The sequence below is a fragment of the Notolepis coatsorum genome (genome assembly GCF_963971535.1).
Source record: "Notolepis coatsorum genome assembly, contig: SUPER_1_unloc_1, whole genome shotgun sequence".
NCBI lineage: Eukaryota > Metazoa > Chordata > Actinopteri > Aulopiformes > Paralepididae > Notolepis > Notolepis coatsorum.
In genome coordinates, this window is record NW_028174886.1 from 2,678,993 (window position 1) to 2,703,670 (window position 24,678).

The 24,678-nt window shown below is 42.5% G+C and overlaps 1 protein-coding gene across 1 annotated transcript in view; it reads left to right on the forward strand.

Moving 5' to 3' along the window:
• Window positions 1-1,386: 1,386 nt before the first annotated feature.
• The window catches only part of LOC311246271 (scavenger receptor cysteine-rich type 1 protein M130-like), a gene marked incomplete at both ends in the record, with an annotated part of 84,113 nt that continues 60,821 nt past the window's right edge, over window positions 1,387-24,678 (forward strand). The window contains 2 exons of the mRNA XM_084338478.1: window positions 1,387-1,396; window positions 2,340-2,495. Coding sequence (XP_084194604.1) covers window positions 1,387-1,396; window positions 2,340-2,495 — 166 coding nt within the window. The remainder of the gene's footprint in view (window positions 1,397-2,339; window positions 2,496-24,678) is intronic.

The window sequence follows — 24,678 nt, forward strand, 5'->3', positions numbered from 1 at the left end:
ATATTTTTATATTATAGTTTAATTAGCAGTGTAACATAGCTCTATATTATAGTTTAATTAGCAGTGTTACATAGCTCTATATTATAGTTTAGTTAGCAGTGTTACATAGCTCTATATTATAGTTTAGTTAGCAGTGTTACATAGCTCTATATTATAGTTTAATTAGCAGTGTTACATATTTTTATATTATAGTTTAATTAGCAGTGTAACATAGCTCTATATTATAGTTTAGCTAGCAGTGTTACATAGCTCTATATTATAGTTTAATTAGCAGTGTTACATATTTTTATATTATAGTTTAATTAGCAGTGTAACATAGCTCTATATTATAGTTTAATTAGCAGTGTTACATAGCTCTATATTATAGTTTAGTTAGCAGTGTTACATAGCTCTATATTATAGTTTAATTAGCAGTGATACATAGCTCTATATTATAGTTTAATTAGCAGTGTTACATATTTTTATATTATAGTTTAATTAGCAGTGTTACATAGCTCTATATTATAGTTTAGTTAGCAGTGTTACATAGCTCTATATTATAGTTAGCAGTGTTACATAGCTCTATATTATAGTTAGCAGTGTTACATAGCTCTATATTATAGTTTAGTTAGCAGTGTTACATAGCTCTATATTATAGTTAGCAGTGTTACATAGCTCTATATTATAGTTAGCAGTGTTACATAGCTCTATATTATAGTTTAGTTAGCAGTGTTACATAGCTTTATATTATAGTTTAGTTAGCAGTGTTACATAGCTCTATATTATAGTTTAGTTAGCAGTGTTACATAGCTCTATATTATAGTTTAGTTAGCAGTGTTACATAGCTCTATATTATAGTTAGCAGTGTTACATAGCTCTATATTATAGTTAGCAGTGTTACATAGCTCTATATTATAGTTTAGTTAGCAGTGTTACATAGCTCTATATTATAGTTTAGTTAGCAGTGTTACACTTCTATCTAAAGCCCTAATAATAATAGTGATGTATTCAGGTACACTTCTATCTACAGCCCTAATAATAATAATAATAATAATAATAATAATAATAATAATAATAATAATAATAATAATAATAATAATAATAATAATAATAATAATAATAATAATAATAATAATAATAATAATAATAATAATAATAATTATAATAATAATAATAATAATAATAATAATAATAATAATAATAATAATAATAATAATAATAGTGATGTATTCAGGTAAACTTATATCTAAAGCCCTAATAATAATAGTGATGTATTCAGGTAAACTTCTATCTAAAGCGATAATATTAATAATAGTTATGTATCCAGGTAAACTTATATCTAAAGCCCTAATAATAATAGTGATGTATTCAGGTAAACTTCTATCTAAAGCCATAATATTAATAGTCATGTATTCAGGTAAACTTCTATCTAAAGCCCTAATAATAATAGTGATGTATTCCGGTAAACCTCTATGTAAAGCCCTAATAATAATAATAATAATAATAATAATAATAATAATAATAATAATAATAATAATAATAATAATAATAATAATAATAATAATAATAATAATAATAATAATAATAATAATAATAATAATAATAATAATAATAATAATAATAATAATAATAATAATAGTGATGTATTCAAGTAGACTTCTATCTAAAGCCCTAATAATAATATTAATAATAGGTATGGATACATGCATAAAATACACACAAGGAGGCCAGATGCCATGCAGTTCAAAGTGACAAATCAGTAGGTAACACTAAGATAAGATATTCCTTTATTGATGCCCTTGGGGAAATGAGGGCATCATAGCAGCATGGGGGAGAGGTTCACTGTGTACCTTCACTGTCTGCCTCCACCTTGTTTCATTTATCTCTTTCGAGATTAACCTGATTTATTAAATTCATGTCTCGATTATGCTGGATTTTCTTTTTACAGACATCACATTTGATCACAAATAGCACTTTTATTCATAAATGTGATCTAGCAGAGATAAATGCGAAACATTAAGCATATATGCTGTTTAAATTGCTTGTAATTTAGATGAACATATATCATCTATTTTTATATAAATTGTTATGGATTTATGGTTTTAAAATCCCTATATTGTTGTCGGTCCACCAGACCCATGGTGAGTAACATAAATGCAAACACCATACAAGGGTTAATAGAGATCAGAAGTTTTAAATATTATGAAGATGAAGGTGATCTTTGATGTGTCAATCAAATGAGAGAGAAGGATGAAAATCAGTTTTATCAGCATTTAGGAGCAACACATTTAATGACATCCCATTTTTTATTACAGATAAACATGCCTCTAAATGTAGTCGTTTCTCTTGTTTCTGTGCAGAACATGATGATGTGAGGTTGGTGCACGGAGGTAGCCGCTGTGCTGGGAGACTGGAGATCAACCACCAGGGAGTCTGGAGACCTGCAGGAGAGGCCGTGAGAGCATCATCATCATGGACCATGAAGGCAGCAGCTGTAGTGTGCAGACAGCTGGATTGTGGCCCTGCTGTTTCAACAGAATGGAGTGATGGTTCTAAACAACCTGTATGGTGGTTTGATACTGACTGTTCTGGCTCCGAGTCTGCACTGAGGGAGTGTAGAGGAGCAGTGAGGTCTGATTCTTCCTCTCTCAGCCTGAACGTGATCTGCTCAGGTAACTCTAAACTATAACATCATATTCAGCTGCTGATATTTACAGTCTCACATTCCCTCTGACATAATGACTGTCAGTGGTTTACATCTGCATTGTTAATTTATTAGGTGACTTACTTAGGTCACACACACTCTTGTCATCTATCGTATATATTCTTCTTTATTATTATTCCACCACTTTCTCACAATGCTACTCCTCCCAGAGCGTAGGATTGGCATTTGTTTGACAGTGACGCTACACATACACACCTATTTCTTTATTTCAGCAAAACAGTAAAAATTAAACATTGACCATGAGAGAAAGTGTATTTAAAGGTGCTGAGTAGAGGCAAGAGACCCAGATGGGACTATATGGGGCCTCAACTCATGAATTAAATCATTGGATAATTTTCTTTTTAAGTGAAAGTAAAATAAGTTCCTAAAATGTTTTCATAATATTAAGATAATGATAATAATAATAATAACAAAAACAACAACATTAATAATTTGTCAAAACAAATATTTAAGCCTGGATTTGAGTGATGAAATAGATTATCACTTTTTTTTTTTTATTATAGAGCGTTTTGAATTCCAAATTGTAGGAACTCTAAATCTTATACTGAACTGACCTAATGTTGTGTGGAAGAAATGATGATGAATATTATTTGATTGCCTTGTTGGATATGTAAGGGATAATGTATTAATGACGAGGTCATTGTCGCAAAATAATTGACAGACACAGAGTTTAGAACCCAGAGGCGCAACCGAGGTGTTTTAAACGTCAGTGAAGGTCAATTATTTTGCGACAATGATCGAGTATAGGCTATACATTATCCCGCTTATTACATGGCTAACTTACTAACAAATATATACCTAATTCATTGTACACCATCGACAAGACGAGATCAAATGCAGACACAGTTGTTCTGTGGCTCTGTCAGCCCAAATAAAGTGATTATTATTATCGGCAGCCGGCAGGTCTGTGGTCTGATTGCACTGATGACTGAGTGCAGCTGTGCATATGCTGAGCAGCACTGATACAGTGTTGTAGTGGGCTTGATTGCAAACAGCTGCGCACAGCGATCATTATTGTTCGGCAGAGGTCCGTTTTCGGGTAATAACGGACCTCTGACGAGCGCTATTGACCAATCACAAGCAAGCATTTTGGCGAATGTGAAAACGCCATGTAATAAGAATGAATACTGGAGTTTGGCATGAAAGAATTATGGAAAACAATAGGATATAAATATAAATTAAAGGTGCAGTTAAACATAACAATACATATCTGGTATACAATAATATCAAATATTGATAGTATTTTAAGTTAAGTTGCCTAAAATGAGGAGCAGATTAATTAGAAGTAGTGGCAAGCCTTATTAATTTATTTTGCAATATGAAAAGTTTATGAAGAGAAGTAGGAAAAGTACTGGCCCAAATAATATTATAATACGATAAATATGGGTATATCAAACTATAATAAAGTGTCAAAAGACAGGAGTGATTCACAAGAGAAGAAATCCTTCTAATAAGGCCATATGATTTCATAACTTTTTTGCACATGAATGTAGCTGAATTCTCTTAACTCAATCAGTGCCACGCTATTAGACGGGCCTGTCGTAGCAATGCCATGCTTTAAAATATAGGAGTGTGTCACCTTGTTTGTAGAGCTATAACTATATTCTATATTATAGCTATGTATCCAATGTCATTGTCGATTTACACTACAGTATGAACCTTCCCTTCAATATGCCATAAAGAAATATTTTTTTCATCAATACGTTCACGTTCTATATCGTGATGAATATGAGTGATGATCTGGGATAATTCCTGCAAGGCTACTTATAAGGCGCTAAGCTACTAATGTTAAATCCATTGGCGTTTCAGCCCTACACAAGCTAGAGTTAAAAATTCAAATGCATTTGATCGGTATTATGTTCCACCATGAATGCATGAAAGGGGGGGGGGCAGGGGAAGTCGTTTCTGATAATTGATTACCAGTAACGGCATTAGTATTGAATGCTAAAAACGCGAATCAGCTGGATCGGTATGAGAACATTGCACAATCAAGCCAGCATTTACGTCAGATAGTAACCTGTGGCCGGGAGTATTCGAAATATAATATTCTAATTGTTTGATTGCCATCTGGTACATCCAATGTCGATTATGGCCAGGGCATAGACGTTTCGATGCGACTGATTGAACCTCTAGCCTCGCCGTCTACTGAATATCTGTGCCTGGAGACCTTACAGCAGTGGTCACCAACCTTTTTAAGCCCAAGATAACCTTTTTTTTTTTGGTGAAGGCAAGAAGCGTTGAGAGAAAAAGACAGCCAAGATTGTACTTTAAACTAAATTACTTTTATTTGCCTGTATTCTAATTACATGCAATGCTTTGGTCCAACATTAAAACGTCAAAGTAGAACTGTAATATGTACTTTCTCAATCAGTGCTAAGTGCAGTCATCTTATGCAGCATCACTTTTCACATCAAAACAAAAGTAGAACTGTAATGTGGACTTTCTCATATTATTAACATTGACAAACATATTTACAATTAGCATTTTATAAAGTAGAACTGTAATGTGTACTTTCTCAGTCAGTGCTAAGTGCAGTCCTCTTATGCAGCATCACTTTTCACATCAAAACAAAAGTAGAACTGTAATGTGGACCTTCTCCTATTAATTAACATTGCCAAACATATTTACAATTAGCATTTTATAAAGTAGAACTGTAATGTGTACTTTCTCAGTCAGTGCTAAGTGCAGTCCTCTTATGCAGAATCACTTCTCACATCAAAACAAAAGTAGAACTGTAATGTGGACTCTCATATTATTAACATTAGAAAATGCTAATTGTAATATGTTTGTCAAAGTAGAACTGTAATATGTACTTTCTCAGTCAGTGCTAAGTGCAGTAATCTTATGCAGCATCACGTTTCACATCAAAACAAAAGTAGAACTGTAATGTGGACTCTCAGGGAAAGATTATTATTTTTTTCTTTTTCTTTTTTCTTTTACATTTTTTTTCAGGGAAAGATCTAAAGCGACGGTCTCAAAGATCGACCAGTCGATCAAGATCGACGGGTTGGTGACCACTGCCTTACAGTATAACACAAGGGTCTGGGACAGGGTTTACTGCAGCTCGATACCGCCACCTGGGAGAATCTGGCCGGTACTGCACCCTCGGCACATAATTACTGCATGTAACGGCAACATACTGGTCCCTGGCATTAAATAGGATATTTAAATAAAAAAAATAATAATGAATTAAACACGTAATATTACGTGGTCTGGCACCCAACGGTTGTCGGGCAATCACGTAATATTACGTGGATGGCCCCCATTGAGTTAAAGAGACCGGACCATGAATGAGCCTCATACACTTCCACTGGAGAAACACACAGACACTAGGGATGTGCATCAGGGGCGGATTTAAGATTGTAGGAGATCCGGGGCTTTTTTTTACTTCGACACCACAACCTTTAACTTATACCACTTATACCAGAGAACACTTAAATGCACACCCTTTAATTAATGAAGCAAACAATAATAATAATAATAATAATAATAATAATAATAATAATAATAATAATAATAATAATAATAATAATAATAATAATAATAATAATAATAATAATAATAATAATAATAATAATAATAATAATAATAATAATAATACACTGTATTTGTATAGCACCTTTCATACAAGAATTGCAGCTCAAAGTGCTTCACAGCAGTAAAAAAAGACAGGCATAAAATGAGCACAACATTGGCAGATCAAGACCAAAGCATAAAGTGCAGACATAAAGCATAAAATAGATAGCAGCAAAATAGACAAAGTCAAGGTAAGACATATAACATTAAATCACATCGTTTTTCATATTAGGATCTAAGATCTAGGGTTAACTCGCCGAACGTTGAGCGCCAGAACCCCCGAAAACCAGAGTATAGTCATGTTTTCATCGTTGTTTCTTTTATTCGATATTTCCATTCATAAAGACATGCCGGCAGCCTGTGTTATCACTGGGGATGGGTCTGAGATCTCAAAAGTCCAATACAGCCGCCTAACGCCTTGCGGCCACTATTGTATTCCATTTTAAAACGATGTGGCTTGGTGTCTGGGCCGAGCTGCGGCCTGCGGGCGGGGTCTAACTACTCGGTCAAGCCAAAATCTTTAAACGCATGCATCGATGAGGGTCGGGTTCATGTTCAATGCTGGATTATGTTGGCACCTTGATCGACATCATTACTTGGAATGGCGATCAGATAATTGGAATATTCTTTTCGGGACAGATCCTGGTCAAGGTAAGGACTATATGGTATCAATATTGCGTTGATCCAATAATTCCTTCATGCTGATCGGGGCGTGTGTGTGTGTGTGTGTGTGTGTGGCGTGTTCCGTTGGTTGCGATCAAAGCACAGAGGGGCGCCCCCCCCCTTCATGCATCCATGATGAAACATAATACCGATAATCTAAATTTGATTTGAGGACAGTAGCTAGTCCAGGAAAGAAACGATAACGCGTTTACTAGAATACACGTTGCCGGCCATTACGAAGCATTTTGGAAATGACACCAGACCACCCTGAAACTACACTCATATTCACGACGGTATAAAACGGAAATGTATGGATGGAAAAATTATCTGTTTTTTGCATCTTGACCGGAAGAAACTCAATGACAATCGACTATTGTTATGGTTTGTAACCGACCCCAATCGCACAACACAAGACAGGTATGATGGTTTGCCAAGAAACAGATATTTATTTAGAACAGGGAAAAAGGGCACTGTCCCTTTAAGGGAGAAAACACAAATCACTGGAATAACACAAGAGGGGAAGGTAAAGTGCCTTTAAGAGGCGGGCAGGAAAAGGGAACACTATGGGAAGGTAAGGGAACGCCTAAGGGAAGGTTAAGGGAACGCCTAGGGAACAGAGGAACTAGAGACTAGGAGAACTAGGGATAAGGAACTAGGTGGAACTAGAAGGGGAGAACTTGGGACCAGGAACTAGGTGGAACTAGAAGGGGAGAACTAGGGGCAGAGGGGACTGAGGCCCGCGGAGGCGGGCTGGGGAACAGGGAGGAACTGGGGACAGAGAACCGCGGAGGCGGGCTGGGGACAGGGAGGAACTGGGGACTGGTGGGAAAACATCTGGGCCGCTCTGCAGAACAGAGGAGAGGGTTAATATTCAAAGGGAACAAACAGAGCAGATGCAGAACAGTCCAAATAACAAAGTAACAAAGTAAATACTATCTTCGTGTGAACAAACACACAGTGGGAGATGAAATGTCCAAAATAATATCCACGAGAGAACAAAACAGAGTGGGAGATGAAATGTCCAAACTAATAACTAAGTGAGAACTAAAGGAGGCAATACGCTGGGTGAGTGACATCACAATCAAAACTCACCCAGACGTATGCGTAATGGTACAGGAACAGCAGCGGGACGAGGGCAAGGGGCATTACGCTGAGTGAGTGACATCACAATCAAAACTCACCCAGGCGTATGCGTAAAGGTACAGGGACAGCAGCGGGAACGGGGGCAAAAAGCATTACGCTGAGTGAGTGACATCACAATCAAAACTCACCCAGGCGTATGCGTAAAGGTACAGGGACAGCAGCGGGAACGGGGGCAAAAAGCATTACGCTGAGTGAGTGACATCACAATCAAAACTCACCCAGGCGTATGCGTAAAGGTACAGGGACAGCAGCGGGAACGGGGGCAAGGGCACTACGCTGAGTGAGTGACATCACAATCAAAACTCACCCAGGCGTATGCGTAAAGGTACAGGGACAGCAGCGGGAACGGGGGCAAGGGCACTACGCTGAGTGAGTGACATCACAATCAAAACTCACCCAGGCGTATGCGTAAAGGTACAGGGACAGCAGCGGGGCGAGGGCATCGCCACCGGGTGGCTGGCTGTCCGAGCCGAGGGACAGAGTGCTGGAACAGTGGCGGTGGCGAGGGTGTCGTCCACCGGGTAGCCGACTGTCGGAGCCGAGGAACAGAGTGCTGGAACAGTGGCGGTGGCGAGGGTGTCGTCCACCGGGTAGCCGCTGTCGGAGCCGAGGAACAGAGTGGCGCGCCACACCTTGGTGTGCGCGTCGGAACAGAGAGCTGGAACAGTGGCGGTGGCGAGGGTGTCGTCCACCGGGTAGCCGCTGTCGGAGCCGAGGTACAGAGTGCGCGCCACACCTTGGTGTGCGCGTCGGAACAGTGGCGGTGGCGAGGGTGTCGTCCACCGGGTAGCCGCTGTCGGAGCCGAGGAACAGAGTGCGCGCCACACCTTGGTGTGCGCGTCGGAACAGTGGCGGTGGCGAGGGTGTCGTCCACCGGGTAGCCGCTGTCGGAGCCGAGGAACAGAGTGCGCGCCACACCTTGGTGTGCGCGTCGGAACAGAGAGACGCATCGGGGTGCGTCTGCGAGGAGGAGTGTGCCAAGCACGAAGGTCTAGAAGATGCGCGTCGGCGCGCTGAGGTCTGGAGAGCGTGCCAAGCTCGAAGGTCTGGAAGATGCGCGTCTGTGCGCTGGTACGGAGGAGCGTGCCAAGCTCGAAGGTCTGGAAGATGCGCGTCTGTGCGCTGGTACGGAGGAGCGTGCCAAGCTCGAAGGTCTGGAAGATGCGCGTCTGTGCGCTGGTACGGAGGAGCGTGCCAAGCTCGAAGGTCTGGAAGATGCGCGTCTGTGCGCTGGTACGGAGGAGCGTGCCAAGCTCGAAGGTCTGAAGTGGAACACTGGAATACCTCCCGTAGAGGATTAGAGAGCGCAGTACAGTGTCTCCCTCCAGGCAAACGGCGGCAGGTGGCGAAGGCTTGAGCGCATCTGGCGCGCTGGTCTGGAGTGGAACACTGGAATACCTCCCGTAGAGAATTAGAGAGCGCAGTACAATGTCTCCCTCCAGGCAAACGGCGACAGGTGGCCAAAGCCCTTGAAGATGCGCGTTGCGCGCTGGTGACTGGAGAGCGTGCCAAGCCCGAGGGTCCGGGAGATGCGCGTTGGTCTAGATGTGCGTCAGGACGAACAGCTGCGCTGGGGTCTGCAGTGGAACGCTGGGGTGCCTCCCGTGGAAGTTACAGGGAGCGCAGAACAGTCTCCTCCACAGGCTACGGCGACAGCAGACGAAGGCTGGAGCAAACATCTCAAGGCTGGAGAGATCCATCTTACAGCATTGGTAGACCAGAGGATCTCCCGAAAGAGTCTAGATGTTAGAGAATATGACTCAGCATGAATACAACACGACCCCACCCGAAACGAGGGGAAGAGCCCTGGTATTTAAAGCCCACAGGGGAACTAATTAGCCTGCCACCACAGGTGCGAGAGGTAATTGATAATAGTCCAGGTGTGGCCACTGAGAGTAAACGAGAGTAAAGAACGAGAGGGTGGGGGCTAGAGAGAGTGAGTGAGAAGGGAATTTCTAACAGTAGGCTTTAAAGAAACAGAGAAAAGGTGGTGAGCAGCGGGCAAAACCTCACAACTATATTATTAGATCCATAGCTATAATATATAATATAGCTTTAGGCCTGCAAACACAGCCACGTATCCCCATGTTAAAAGGCGCTGGCCTTTCAACAGTAACAGTAGGCAGCGCCATCTGTCGCTGAAAGTGTTAACACTTTAAGGACCGTCCACGTATACATATACGTGTTTCGATTCCATGCGTTGTGGACCAGAGCCACGTATATAGCCGTGGCAAGTTGTTATTGTTTTATTCCATATTTATAACGCTATTAACGTCCACGATCGAGATGCATGACCTACCCACATATTTGATTTTCGAAACATGCAATACCGGCCAGATCCGCTTAGGGGCGCCATCGCTCCACTGCAGTATCATTGAGGGCGATTGTAAAAAAAATAATCTTTTACAGTCTGTGGGCGGATCAGCCCACATGAGCCTCGATTCCAAACGAAGACCCTCCATCTTTGATGCCGTTACCGAACGCATATTTCAGCCTGGAATAATGGGATTTATGATTAGCCAATGGACATATCGATCTACCAGAATCCGATGACTAATGAAGAAATGCTTCCGGCGATCAAATGGCCTGACGGTAGGATACTATTCCCCCAAATTACAGCTGGATTGGACATTGTTTTAAAACCTAACGTGATTGATCACTGACATTGGCTACCTGAACGCACACTCTATTGCTAATCAATAATACTATTCGGCGTTCCACGCCGCCCCCATTTTATCCATAGATGCTCTGTAATAGTCCGGATGCTACGCAGTTTGTTTTATTTCATTCGTATATATACAGCAGAAATGGCATTTGATATAACGGCGCCAACGTTTAGCCTATTATCTAGCTTCGTGGAAAAAAGACGAGACGAAAAGCGCGATAAACCTTATATTCACGACGCTATAAAATGACAACCAACCGATGGATTTTTATTTTCTTTAAGCCATTATGAAGGCACGGTTTATGCACTCAAGTGACAATGAGAATGGACAGATAGCAATAATATAAATTATATATATAGCTCTTAGAAAGTACATCGGTTTGTAAACAAACCTCTGTCCTCTGAGGCATAAATCGCTGCAAGACTGTGGTCGCCAAAGTGTTAATAGTTTTGTTTACGGTTTGATTATCACTGATACAAAGTAAAATAGTGCAGTGCAATAAAATAGTTAGTAAAATAGAATAAAATAATGCAATAGTGCATTGCAATAAAATAGTTATCATCGTATTTTCTCGGGAGGCCGGTAAGGAGTGCATTACAGTAGTCGAGTCGGCTTGAGATAAAGGCATGGATCTGGTTTTCAGTGTCCTTTTGATTTATAAATGGCCGTACTTTAGCTATGTTTCTAAGGTGGAAGAATTATGTTTTTGTCAACTTGTTGATTGTGATTTAAAGCTTAATCTGAGTCTACCATAACACCAAGACTTAACTCACTCAAATACAGTTAGCAGCTGGATAGACTACAGATGGAAATGAGCTTCTGCTAAATCTGGTGCAAACATATTTTCATGTAACAATGATTAATTGTCCAAAAAAAATTATTATTATTATTATTTTCTTTTTAAAGTAGATTCAGGGCTTTTCAGAAAACATTCGGGGCTTGAGCCCAAGTAGCCACCCCCTAGCCCCGCCCCTGATGTGCATTTCCATCACTGAGGCCGATGCGATGCGCATCTCGATACGTTGCCAACGATACGATACATTAACGATACATTTGAAGCACCGGGCGATGCGATACGATTCACCCCTGTTGAGATACAGTTAACTGTTCGATATGATTTGATTCAATATAATGCGATTCGGGGCGATAAGATGCGATTCAACACAATGCAAAATAATGATACAATTCTATGGTATGAAAGAGGATTTGGTTGTATTCCTTATATGCAGCTTATATTATTATTAAAAATTAAATAATATACTGTAATCCAATCCAATCCACTTTATTTATAAAGCACATTTAAAACAACAAAGTTGACCAAAATGCTGTACAAGTCCACAAACATAGGATAAAACATAAAAAAATTATAAAAGCACACAATAAAAACAGTACAATGTGTCACAGCCAGTGGAGGGCAGCCAGCACAGGGGAAATGTGCTCCAGCTTCCGCGTTCCCGTCAGCAGATGGGCAGCGGCGTTCTGCACCAACTGCAAACGAGAGAGGGAGGCCTGACTGACGTCCACGTACAGGGCATTGCAGTAATCAAGGCGAGAGGTCATAAAAGCATGGATAACCGTTTCAAAAACGGAACGGGATAAAAAGGGTTTGACCTTGGACAGCCTCCTAAGTTGGAAAAAACTCCTTCCCACCACAGTATTGATCTGCTTGTCCAACTTTAGGTCACAATCAAATTTTACCCCTAGGTTGGTGACTGTTGGCTTCACAAAAAGCCCAAGAGGGCCCAAGTCACCAGGAGGCGACACATGCCCATTGCTGGGACCAAACACCATGACCTCTTATACCAAGACAATTTATATAAAAACTCTTGGGTGCCTAAGACTTTTGCACAGTACTGTGTTTCTAAAAACACACAATTTATGAGAAAATAATAATCACACACAAAGGGATAATGGCTTATAGCAGACTTAATGATTTTATAATATTTCAGATCATGAAATTAAATGTTTATCATCAACTATCCAGTTAGTATTTATATTGTAACGTTTGGCCACTTTAAATCATTGAACGTAGAGAGAGAGAGAGAGAGCGCGTTTGAATTTGAGCGTTCTGATGTGCCGTAGCTGACCACACCAGAATGGCATTTTGTCAACACAGTTGGAACCTGGAGGAAGCGATATAAAGAAACTAATTGCCAATAAATGTGAAGTTATCTTTGAACATCTGTTGTCAAGCCACTTCAATATACCCCCCCCGCCCATTTCCTCACTAATGCAACTGGTGTTGCGGAGTCACGTTAGTTAGTTAACGTTAGATAGTTTGGCGTTAGCTGAGCAGCTAACAGTGGCTAACGTTAGCCAGTTGGTCTTCTCGACTTCCACTGTTTGTTGATAACTGTGACGCGGCTCTTGCCTTCCGTAGTAGCGAAGCAAAGATAGTCTCTGCTGAGTGCTGACAGAAGTGGATGAGAGGAAATTATATGAATGAATCGGTTTTGACCGATGCAATAACGCTACAATAGATGCATCGCGAGTTCAACCTGAATTGTAGCCGATGCGCACTTTTCCCACCGGTGCACTCGCATCTTGAACGTTAATGCCGGTGTACCGATGCAAATCGGTGAATCTTAACATCACTAACAGACACACAACTATGGGAGGTGTCTGTCAATCAACTCAGTACAGACTTATACAAGAAGAAGAGATATTGTATCTCCAATGGGCAGGGCTGGACTGGGGAAATTATTCATACCGGGAGATATAGCGCGAAATATAGCCCCAATCAGGCCACTTTTTAAGCGGGGGGTCTGGGGGTCCCCCAACAGGATTTTTTTTGTTACAAAGACTTAATTTTCTGCATTCTGGTGAATTTTAGTGCATGTGAATCACAAACTAATGAGCCAACAATTGCTTAGTACAATGTACTGTTATGAACCTAAAATAAAACTGTTGTTGCACTAGCAATGCTACTCTCTCCACCTTCAAAAAGAAAAAAGCAAGAGCACAACATATTTTTCTATTTACTATTATAATACAGTTAACCACTCTCTCCACCTATTCAAACAGAGCAAGAGCACAATACCATATTCACTTTATTGATGCACTACCCATCAACAGTTAAAATAGCCATTTACACAAACATTAAATAACAGACCTTTCATTACAATACTATAATAACAGTAGCCACTGCCAGAATAGTGACACATGTATCGCGTGTGGTGAGCACACGCATGCATGCACAACAAAGACAGAAGATTGCGTTGTCTCAATCATTTTAACTATAAAATGAGCTCAAAGTATGAGCTCACTGACTGAAATTTCCAACAAAAAGCATCAATTGTCAAATAATATTGATCACATTAACTAGACTAGATGTTTTTGAGGAAATTAGAAAGGGAACAACAACTTAACCCTTGTGTCTGATCAGATTCTTATTTTTTTGATAACTTTGCAGTGATTATGTTTGTAGCCAATATATGTGGCAAAGGTGTGTAATCTTTGAATTATCTTGGAATTATTTTGACTCTCTTTTATAAATTGTTTATTCAACTTCAGCCCCAATCATAACCACCACATATTGTTTTTTGTAATGTCAGATTTAACAACTCCTTTCAGAAAAGTGGGAGTATTTCGTTTTTAATCTGAAGTTGAATAAAATATTTATGGAAAAGAAAGTGTGAAATTATTTCAACATATAATCTTTTTATGGCGTTTTTCAATTTAGTCCCCTAATATGGTAAGAGTATAACACTTTAGTTTTCAGATACAAGGGTTAAATTATTTATTTGTTTCTTGGCAGATTTAACATTGGGCTTTTGACAGGGGAGATGATGCATTGCATGGTAACGTTAGCTAGCTAACATCCACATGTTTATTTTTATCACTGACTAACCTGCTGGTTCCTTGACCTTGGTGCAAGAAAACATCGGATAAATGTTGCCGGATTTAGCAGCATCTCCTTTTTTTTCTTTGTTTTATCCCTCTCTCCTCCACCCTTTATCTTTTTTCCACTGTCCATCTTGACATCAACGTTAATTGACTGTTATTCTGCATCTGAGTGCCATCTGCCATTCCATTCGCCGCCTCCGCTGTCAATCAGTTGTATCGCCTGGTCCCGCCTCCACTAATCAAAAGCGGCAGCACGGCTCCATTGTGTGTGTGTGAGATCCACGTGAGGGAGAGAGAGTCAGATAGTTCTCCAACTCGCAGACAGTGAAATCCTGGTTGTTCCCCACCCACCTAGGTTATATAACTATCGCGCCGCGCCGCCGCCACAACTAGAAACAATGGCCTGGCAAAAAAATTAATAAAATGATAATAAAAAATATATATAATATTTTTTTTTTTTTATATATATATATTTTTTTTTTATATAATTTTTTTTTTATCTGTGCAGGCTAGGCCACCGGGAAAACTCCCGGTGCTCCCGATGGCCAGTCCGGGCCTGCCAATGGGACATTCCTGGATAAATAAAGGATAAATAATTTTTATTTTTGAAACATGAATTGGTCTGGGTTAAACACGCCCCTATTCTGAAACCACGCCCACACTCCCTTTCATATCTCAAGAAGACTCAAGAGACTCGTGGGTGGCACCATTGGACTCATATCGGCTTTCATTGGTCTATGTTTGCCCCGGCCCTACACTTAAGTCCTGTCCTGCCCCTTATTCATATCTTGTGAATTGATTGTCATAGAGACTTGCGGGTGGCACGATTAGACTCAGTGGGGATAGCTGCTTTCATTGGTCTAGGTTTGCCCCGGCCCTACACTTAAGTCCCGCCCCTTTTCCGTATCTTGTGAATTGATTGTCATAGAGACTCGCGGGTGGCGCCATTAGACTCAGTGGGGATAGCTGCTTTCATTGGTCCATTGTGCAACACAAAATGTTGCACAAAGCATTCTCTCTTATTTCAGAAGCAAATCTTTCAGTTTAACTGAGTTAAATCCCCACACAGGTTTTCCATTAAAGGAAGGAGAGGAACAGAGGCTTTATTTTTTATCACAGAAATATATTTAATTCACACTGTAAAAACATAGACAAAACAGAGCTGACAATGACAAAATAGCTGATTATTCTGTTAGAGGAAAAGGTGATCACAGCGGAAAGTTTAATAAAAAACACTAGACTGAGAGAATGAATGCATGTTGGTGTTGCCTTCATATTTGGACCAATATCTCCAATTTACCTCAAACACAAAAGGCCCCTCCATCATATAGATATCTCCACAAGCGCCTCTCTCTATCGTCCGTTATGCGTTGTCTGTCTGATGGCCCATTCTGGGCAGCGCACTAGAGTAGATAGAGAAACTATAGGAAATATAGAAATAGTTCAATATATAGAACAGATATGCATTTTATTATTTTTTACTATTTGTTTTGCCCGATTTTCAATTTTTCTCCCCATCCCAATTTAGTCGTTATGCCAATTCCCCCCCTCCCCTACCTGGTTGTTGTGCGCATGTTCCTCCTACTGGTCGGTACAAGGGAACCCTGAAGTCATCCGCACGCTTCCTCCAACACATGTGGAGACAGCCAGTGGCTCTTTTTTCACCTGGCAGCGAGGACTCTCATTGGTGAAGTGTAACGCATGGGAGGTCACGCTGCCTTCACCATTTCCTGTCTTTCGCTGAGCAGGCGCCCAGACCTGACCTATCCACAACGCCAGATTACCACCCACGGCTTGCCCTCCTTCTAACCCAGCCAAACGAGTTAGTATGACGATCGGCCCAAGCCTCAAGCAATGCTGACTCCGGGAGTCGAGACCGCAGCCTCTTGCATTGGACACAGATATGCATTTCTTAGAGAAAACGAATTGAAATATTCTATATATATTCTTACTTCCGCACACTGCCAGCCTGTATGCGATGGAGAGATACACTTTACATTTTGACAGAGAGAAGAGAATCTCCCGATTCAGATACAATTGAACACAAACATATATAAAAGATATTTAATGTTTCTCAGCATTGACAGTGATGATGACAATCATAGTGAAGTATTTGATGCGTTTGAAGCTATGGTTTGAAGTGTTCTGACAACTATATTGTTTATTGTGCAACTTGAATGAAAATCACCTGTTGATGATTCAGTTGTGTAACTATGATAAAGAAAAATCTATTTTATTGATTGATTGATTGATTGAACATTTTATTAACAGATTGCAGAATGGGTACAATACAGTACAGCTCAACACATTAACTGCCACAGAGTTTGGTCATCTTATACCATTCTCTGCCAGCACTGTAAGTCTATGGAGATGTTCACCTTCTTTGCAGGGCTATAACTTTTTAAATTGTATTGCTAAATTGCCATTACTATGGCCCATTCAACATCGATTATCTATCGTTCAGGATGTAGGAACGTTTTACACATTCATACGAAAATACCGTCTAGAATATAAATATGTTTTTATCGTTTTCTGCAGTAATTCCTAGAACGTGAGATATAGGCATAAATGCATATATAGATGATCAAATGCCGTTTGTTACCGATCCAAACTATATAAAAAATTTCAACTGTACATGGTCCTAAACGTTATGACTGATAATGCGCGGGTGAACGGGGGGGGGGGGGGTCGTTTATAATTCCGTGATCGTCGTTAAATGCATTATGTAGTATGGGTGATATATAGATCAGAGCAGTTTGTATGGATAATAATAAACAAACAGGCTGAAAATAACGTCAGCCTCCTCTTACCGTTGGGCGATGAGACTGGAGCAAAAAGATCCCAGTTATTTGATGGGGATCGACTAGATCCATTTCCGGTTTGTATAATACTAATACACACCCAAATCATGTCGATTATTGAGTTATGGCAGCGATCCATATCCACGGTGTGTGGCTAGAGTCCTGCGACGATATGCGAGTCGCCGGACGGATTTAGGAGACGCACCGATATCCAACCGGCATTTCCGGTTTGGCAACTCGCCGATCATCCACCAGGGGGCAGTATTGAAGCGTTGCACAGTTGTGCCGGCTCACACAGCATCAGACCAGGCTCCGTGAGAGAAATATGAATACCATGGCGAAAATATGAAATATGATCTTAATAACGTTGTATGCCGTGGATTGGAAGAATTCGCATGAACTTGAAACACGTCATACAATGTGATTGGCGGGGAAAGTGTTAAGGGGATGCAGACCAGAGAAAGACTTTCATCTTGTTTACATCAGGGTCACCCATTTTCAATTCATCATAACATTTATGACATACATGACATACAGGTAGACAGTACTGTTGCATCTAGACATTTATGACATACCAGATCTACAAATATACAGTACTGTTTCTGTACAAAAGGAGTCTGTATATACATTTGAGGGGGAAGAAACTGTACATTGGAGGAGGTTGGGTAGGTGGGGTGGGGGGTTCGGTAGGTGGGGTGGGAAACTGTACATTGGAGGGGGTTGGGTTTAGACATTTACAGGGGCCAGTTTCGAATTGCAGTCTCCCGTAGGTGTTCTTTGAGAGTGGTTTTGAAAGTGGGTAGTGATTCACATTCCTTTACAGCTTTGGGTAGGGCGTTCCACATTGATGTGGCATAATTGCGAAACGTGTTTAGTCCCTTGTTTGTGTGTTGAACATGATTTGTGGAGCTCCCTCTGGTGTTGTGATCGTGGTATTCACTGACCTTTGGGAAGTATTTTGACATGTACAACATGGGTACCTTAGTCGTGTAGTGTATCTTGTAGACCAGGCCCATTGCAAGTTGGTGTACTCTGTCATCTACTCTAAGCCATCCTAGGTTGTCAAAGTGGGCAGGGGTGAGGTGGGTTCTAGGAGTAAGGTCAAGTAGTAGTCTGACCAGTTTGTTTTGTGATGTTTGTAGTCTTGTTTTTAGTGCCTTTGAGGTGCTTTGGTACCATGAGGTGCAAGCATAGTCGTAGTACTCTTGAATGAGTGCTCCTGCCAGAGTCTTCAGGGTATTCTTGTTTACCAGAGAGGAGATCCGGTACAGGAATCTAGTTCATTGATTGATTTCTTTGATTACATTGGATGCCATTTTGTCACAGGAAAGATTTGCCTCTAGGATGGAATTTCATCTTTCCTTGTGACAATATTGTCACCCACTGTAACGATAGGTTATAACTATAACCAAGTTCTGTGAGTAATGGTGACGCTCTGCGTCACTTATGCACTATACCTCGCTCGTGCACGCGCACTGAATACAAAATTCCTCAATGTACCTTTACATCCCAACATTCGTCTGACCACAGCCCTATCAGCTTACCTTCATAAGCAGGTGTGTGGCCACCTACTCGCCTACTTCCCAAGCTTTCACCACAAGGTGAGATCAAGGGCTGCAGCGGCGTCTGACGCCGAGCGTCACCATTACTCACAGAACTTGGTTATAGTTATAACCTATCGTTCTGTTTCGTAATGGATCTTGCTCGGCGTCACTTATGCACAAGGGAGGCCGAGCGAGAGCCATCGGCCGACAAATGTACCCCGTTGAGGCCCCCCACAACCATCAGATCAGGGAGGACCGAGCCCCCCTGACCCCCCCTAATGGAGGGCACCCCCCCTATTGGAGGATCACGGGAGGGCGACGGATCCGACCGTGCGAAGAGGCACTCAAGCAACTCAATGCACAGGGTGAGCAGACCGTGGCCTGACCCCACGACTACACACACGCACAACCCACATGCCACCCGGGAATGAACGGAAGGAACAACCTTGTTACTGCCCCCAGAAATCACGGGGTCAAGAGCAAACCCAACCCGTGGCAAGGCCGTAGCAGCGGAGCGCGAAGGAAGACCCAGACCCACCGAAGGGACTGGATCCCCTGGAAAACGGGGGCCCGGAGAGGTCAATGACGCCAGGCATCAAGACCCCACCAGGTGGTCACTTAGTGACACCGCCCCCCACATCACCAGCGTATTCGGATAAGGCCCCTCTCAAGAGCGGGCCCTTTCCCCCCAATAGCACACCGCCTGGCACACTGACCCTGCAGAACAAGCAGTCAGCATGGCCGTAAGCACACAAAAAAGGTTAACCAACGGAAGCAGGCAGCGCACCGGGGAAACCAGGCAACAGGCTGTAACCTGAGCCTGGAGCACTGCGGACGAGACAGGCGCCAAAGGAGTCAGCTGAAAACAGCCGCCCCGGCGGAAGGGGCGTATGCTGTCGTTGTTGATCACCATGACAAAGCATCCTTTCAAAAAAAAAACCCAGAGGGTATGAGGCAGAGAAGGCTGACATGATTGGCAGACGTCATGAACGTGCAGGGGCACACTCAACTGGGTAACCCAGGAGTTGACTCTGCTCCAACACACCAGGGAACCAACCACCCTGTCGTTACCCTATGCGGTGGTTGTTCCTATAACCCCTCAAGAAAAAACTCCAAAACACACCTGCGGGTACACACTGGCTTAGGGCTGGGCGATATAACGATAACGATAAATATTGCGATATATTTCTAATAATCGATATTGAATATCGAAATAAAAAAAAATATCGATTTTTTTTTTTTTTTTTTTTTTTTTTTTTTCTGCAACAGGGCAGTTTTAAAACCAGAGACAGTGGACAGACTTGTCTTTCTTGCCTGCAACTTAAAGTAATGGCTTTGCTTGTCCAAATGACAATACTGACCAAATTGAGATTTATTTTTCTCTTGTCCATTTATTTTGTTTGCTTTCTATTTTAAAATACAGTTTGAAACCGTCTGTACACAGTAGGCTATGTGTGCTAGCAGAACTAGACTCCAGTCACGAGTCACGGTGCACATGTGCGGTGGTTTGTCCACCAAAAAAGCGCCAAAAGATTGAAAATAAACTAGCAGAGCCAGAACTGTTCAACTCCCCTGGAGCCACAGCCAGCAGAGAAGCCGGTTTACTTTCGCTTTTAAACCAGCTGCAGCCTGAGAACTGGAGTGTGAGGGGATGTAACACTAAAGATGGCGGCAATGACAAAGAATTGCTGCAAAATAAACATACATCTGTTTAAAAAATTAATACTTTCATAAGTATTATGAAACAATTCGATAATTATCGATATCGAGAAATATGATAACATTATCATATCGTTATCGCGATATGATTTTTTTCCATATCGCCCAGCCCTACACTGGCTATACCGCAGTACAAGTGTTTCAGTTTTCAAAAAAGGGTTATTCCAGGCCTACGGGTCGACGAACATTACTTCGGACCGGGCCCGGCGGCACGGGAAGCTCAGGGTTACCAGAGGAGGTCCAAGACCACCCCAACAGCCCCCTCTTCGCCACGCGTGAGAGAGGAGTGAAAATAATGGAGAACCAGCCCTAAGCACACCGCACTTGGTATTCCCAGGCGGTCTCCCAACCAAGTACTAACCAGGACCGAACCTGCGTAGCGGCCGAGATCTGACGCGATCGGGCGTGTACAGGTTGGCATGGCCGTAAGCCATTACGATAGTGCAGAGTACAATATGTACCCAACAAGGGTCTCCATAGCGCCTAACCCTGTGACACCCGGACCGACCTGGCATTTTTCCCCCCGAAAAAAGCACAAGTCCCTCAGGGTACCAAAACAGCAGATCTGCATCCCTGGCGGACAACGGGTTAACTGACCTGGACCAGCGTGACCAGACCAGTCCCGTGTCCTAACCACGCTGACCTGCTCACTCCAGGAGAGGGGGTAGGTATGCGTGTCGATCTAAAACATCAAAAGAGGGCGCCACCCAGACGGTCCCCATTTAGCCCGTGCTCAGTGGCCCACCCCAAGGGCGTGAGACCCCTCTACCTATGTTCAGATCTATTCCGTTAACATCCCCCAGATATGAACGAGAATTCATCGAGACAACCTAGTAAACTGGCGCTCGGAAGAGACAAAACTCCATCCCAGTTGCCCTATAAAAACGCTGTTTTAACAAGCAACCAAGGTGCACTTAGCCCCGGTGTGATTCTGTCACAGAAACACACCTGAGCCAGCACTATGTATGCGTCGAGACCCAAACACATCAATGGATAGTCTAGCAAGACACCAAACATTGTTCCTCCAAGTCGCCTGGGAGAACGACACGGAGCCGTCGTGCTTCATGTACCTTCCTCTTTTTATTCCAAAAAAGAAAGAACACAGACCGACATGAATCCCTCGTGACGCCGCTGAGGGTAAAAATAGTTTACATTTTTACATCCCACCACCCTCCCATAGGGAGGAGACGGAAATCCCCAGAGAGACTTCCCACGCGAGCTGTATAGATTGAAAAGAATATATTGCAACATTGAGCCATGTAAAATATTGGTTTAGGGCTCTCCGAGGAGGAGGCACTGAACCCATACACACTCAATAATCGAATTGAATCGAATACACACACAATAGAGCAGGACTCCTTTTTGAAGTTCTACTGACCTTGACAATCTGAGGAGGAGGCTCTGCACTCTGAGGAGGCTCCCTCACATGGAAGGAGAGTCCCAACTCACAGAAGGCCCGAGTAGGAGCCTCGTGAGGAGGAGCCCTGACCACTCCCTGAAACAGATCCATCATATGGACCTGAACAGCTCACGGAAGTCTTACCAACAGAGACGCGCACAGTGACGTACTCTATGGCGGGGGAATTTCTGCCGTGCACACGCCCAATATTCCAGGGCGTGGGACCAGGAAACTCCCCCCCCCCCCCCCTCTTACCCTGTAACGTGCCGAACAGCAACGTGACAGGAACCTTGAAGGACAGGAGGTCTTAACCCCTGCCCATCAAAGAAGGGGAGGAAAGGATTACCAGTTCACCCCTTTACGACCCCACACCCATGATACGATGTAATGACAAAAAAGAGCATGACACAGTCAGTCACAGTCAGCTACATGAAGTGTCTTCTTAACAGCTTCACACAGCTCATGTGCTAACCTGCTATCTGATTTTTACTGAGGAAAAAACACAGAATAGAGAGGGCCCCCTTAAGAGCCCCGGTACCAGACTTACACATGTGCTTCTGTGGCCAACCTAACCCAGTTGTAGATCACAAGACACACACAACCCTTTATCACCACAAAAAATGGCAAATACACTCTACAGAGGAACGCCGTTTTTCATAATGAGAAAATACATAATTCTCGATTAGTATCGGCCACAGGCCTTGCTAAGCACACACGAAAAGTTACCAAACAATCTTTTCTTGAGGAAAATATAGTTTCTCAAGCGGTTAGCACAACCCCAGCAACTAAGCTAAGGGTTACATCGTATCCCTACAACACAGTGACACAATATATTGTAAACAACATGTCTGAAAGGAGGGGGGGGAAGCCCAGGGAACCAGGGGGAAAAACACCCCTCCTACCTTACCCTTGATACGGCTTGTTGAACAGGTAAACCTGTTAATATGTGAACACACTGTTCATTGTCATACAGGCTGAGAAAAAGAATTCATTCTTCACTCATATGTCACTAAGCATAGCTTTATAGGTTAATTAACCCCCTTAGTTGTGAGTACACGGTACATGAACACACATATTGTTTCTCAACACAACCAACCAGATCATTTTTACATATGTAACAAACAACAACCCGATTTGCATGGAGAAGCTATACCAGTGACAAGACAATTCACACACAACACGCGTCGTATCCTCAATGTATTGCAGCAACACTCGTTTTGGAAAACATTGTTATTACAAAACATTTAGAAGGTAAGGAAGAAGACGCGTTTTAAGGTCTGGTCAGGACCTTCCTACCGCGAACGCCGGCCAAGCGAACTGCAGTCTGGCTAACGGGTCACCGAAGGTAAACACAGCATTCCTGTGTTTGACGACACGGGCAACGTCGCTGCACCATCCAGCCGCTACGGTTCTCCATGTTGACGCAGTCCTCGCCGGCCGGGCTCCGGGTAGGTTCGACTAACATCCTCTGTCAAAGATGACGTCGTAGTCAGAGTGTTTCAAGGCATGTTATAGTCATAGCAATGTTCAACAGTGTAGCATCAAGCTAACAGCCGCTCTCGACCGATAGCAGCAAGCTAACGTTTCCTAGCCTAGTGACACAACGGGCTAGCGCCGCAGCTAACAGCTGACTGGCTAACAGGTAGGCCACAACTAGCACGCAAGCTAAGCAGATATCACCTGAACTTGTACACAACAATATAACAAGCCACACATCAGACAGGCCGCCGTTCTGAAACCCTCCTCACCTTTTAAGAGAGAAGAGAAAAAGTGATGTCAACACAGTTTACAACAGTGATTTTACCAGACATCCGGCGGAGCCAGCACAAGTCCCATCTGGGCTGTAGCCGACTTGAACATGGATCTTCCGATAACGAACATCCATGCCCACATTTCCTCGTTAGGGTATACTCTCATTTGTATATGAAAGATGGGGCCTACACGGTGACAGAGAAGCATCCACTCGTCCAGAGAATCCTGGGATCACCAGTTACTGGTCATGGCCCACTAGTTGACTATAATGGGCTTCAAACCAAGATCCTCCGCCGTCGCCTAAAAAGCTGAACAAAGGACCCTAATCTGGGGCCGGTTTTCGTAAACATTGTCAGCTAGCCCCCATAGCACTAACAGACAAGTGGTGCTCGCAAGCCAACATTACTCACCCAACCTGGAACCCACCGCTTCTCACAACAATCGGTGCGTCCTACAGTCCAGCTGTGTTGCTGGAGGGTCTTACCCCATCCAGCCGCAGCAAGGAGGATTGTAGTTGGGAAGCATGCCAGCAGCGTGAGCTCCTAATACAAAAAAACCCGGTGGAGGTGTAGAATGATCATCATCTTCCAGACACTCCAGTAACGAAGACAATATCGCCGTATTTTCTCGAAAATAGTGAGAGAGAAAATAAAGATATGATGTCAACGTATCTCTTGTTTTCCAACTTTCTTCTACTAACAACCTCGTCAAGTGGGGATCTACCGAAGGCACTTCCTTGTGGTGAAAGCGAAGAAGGAGGCGAGTAGGTGGCCACACACCTGCTTATGAAGGTAAGCTGATAGGGGTGTGGTCAGACGAATGTTGGGATGTAAAGGTACATTGTGGAATTTTTTATTCAGTGCGC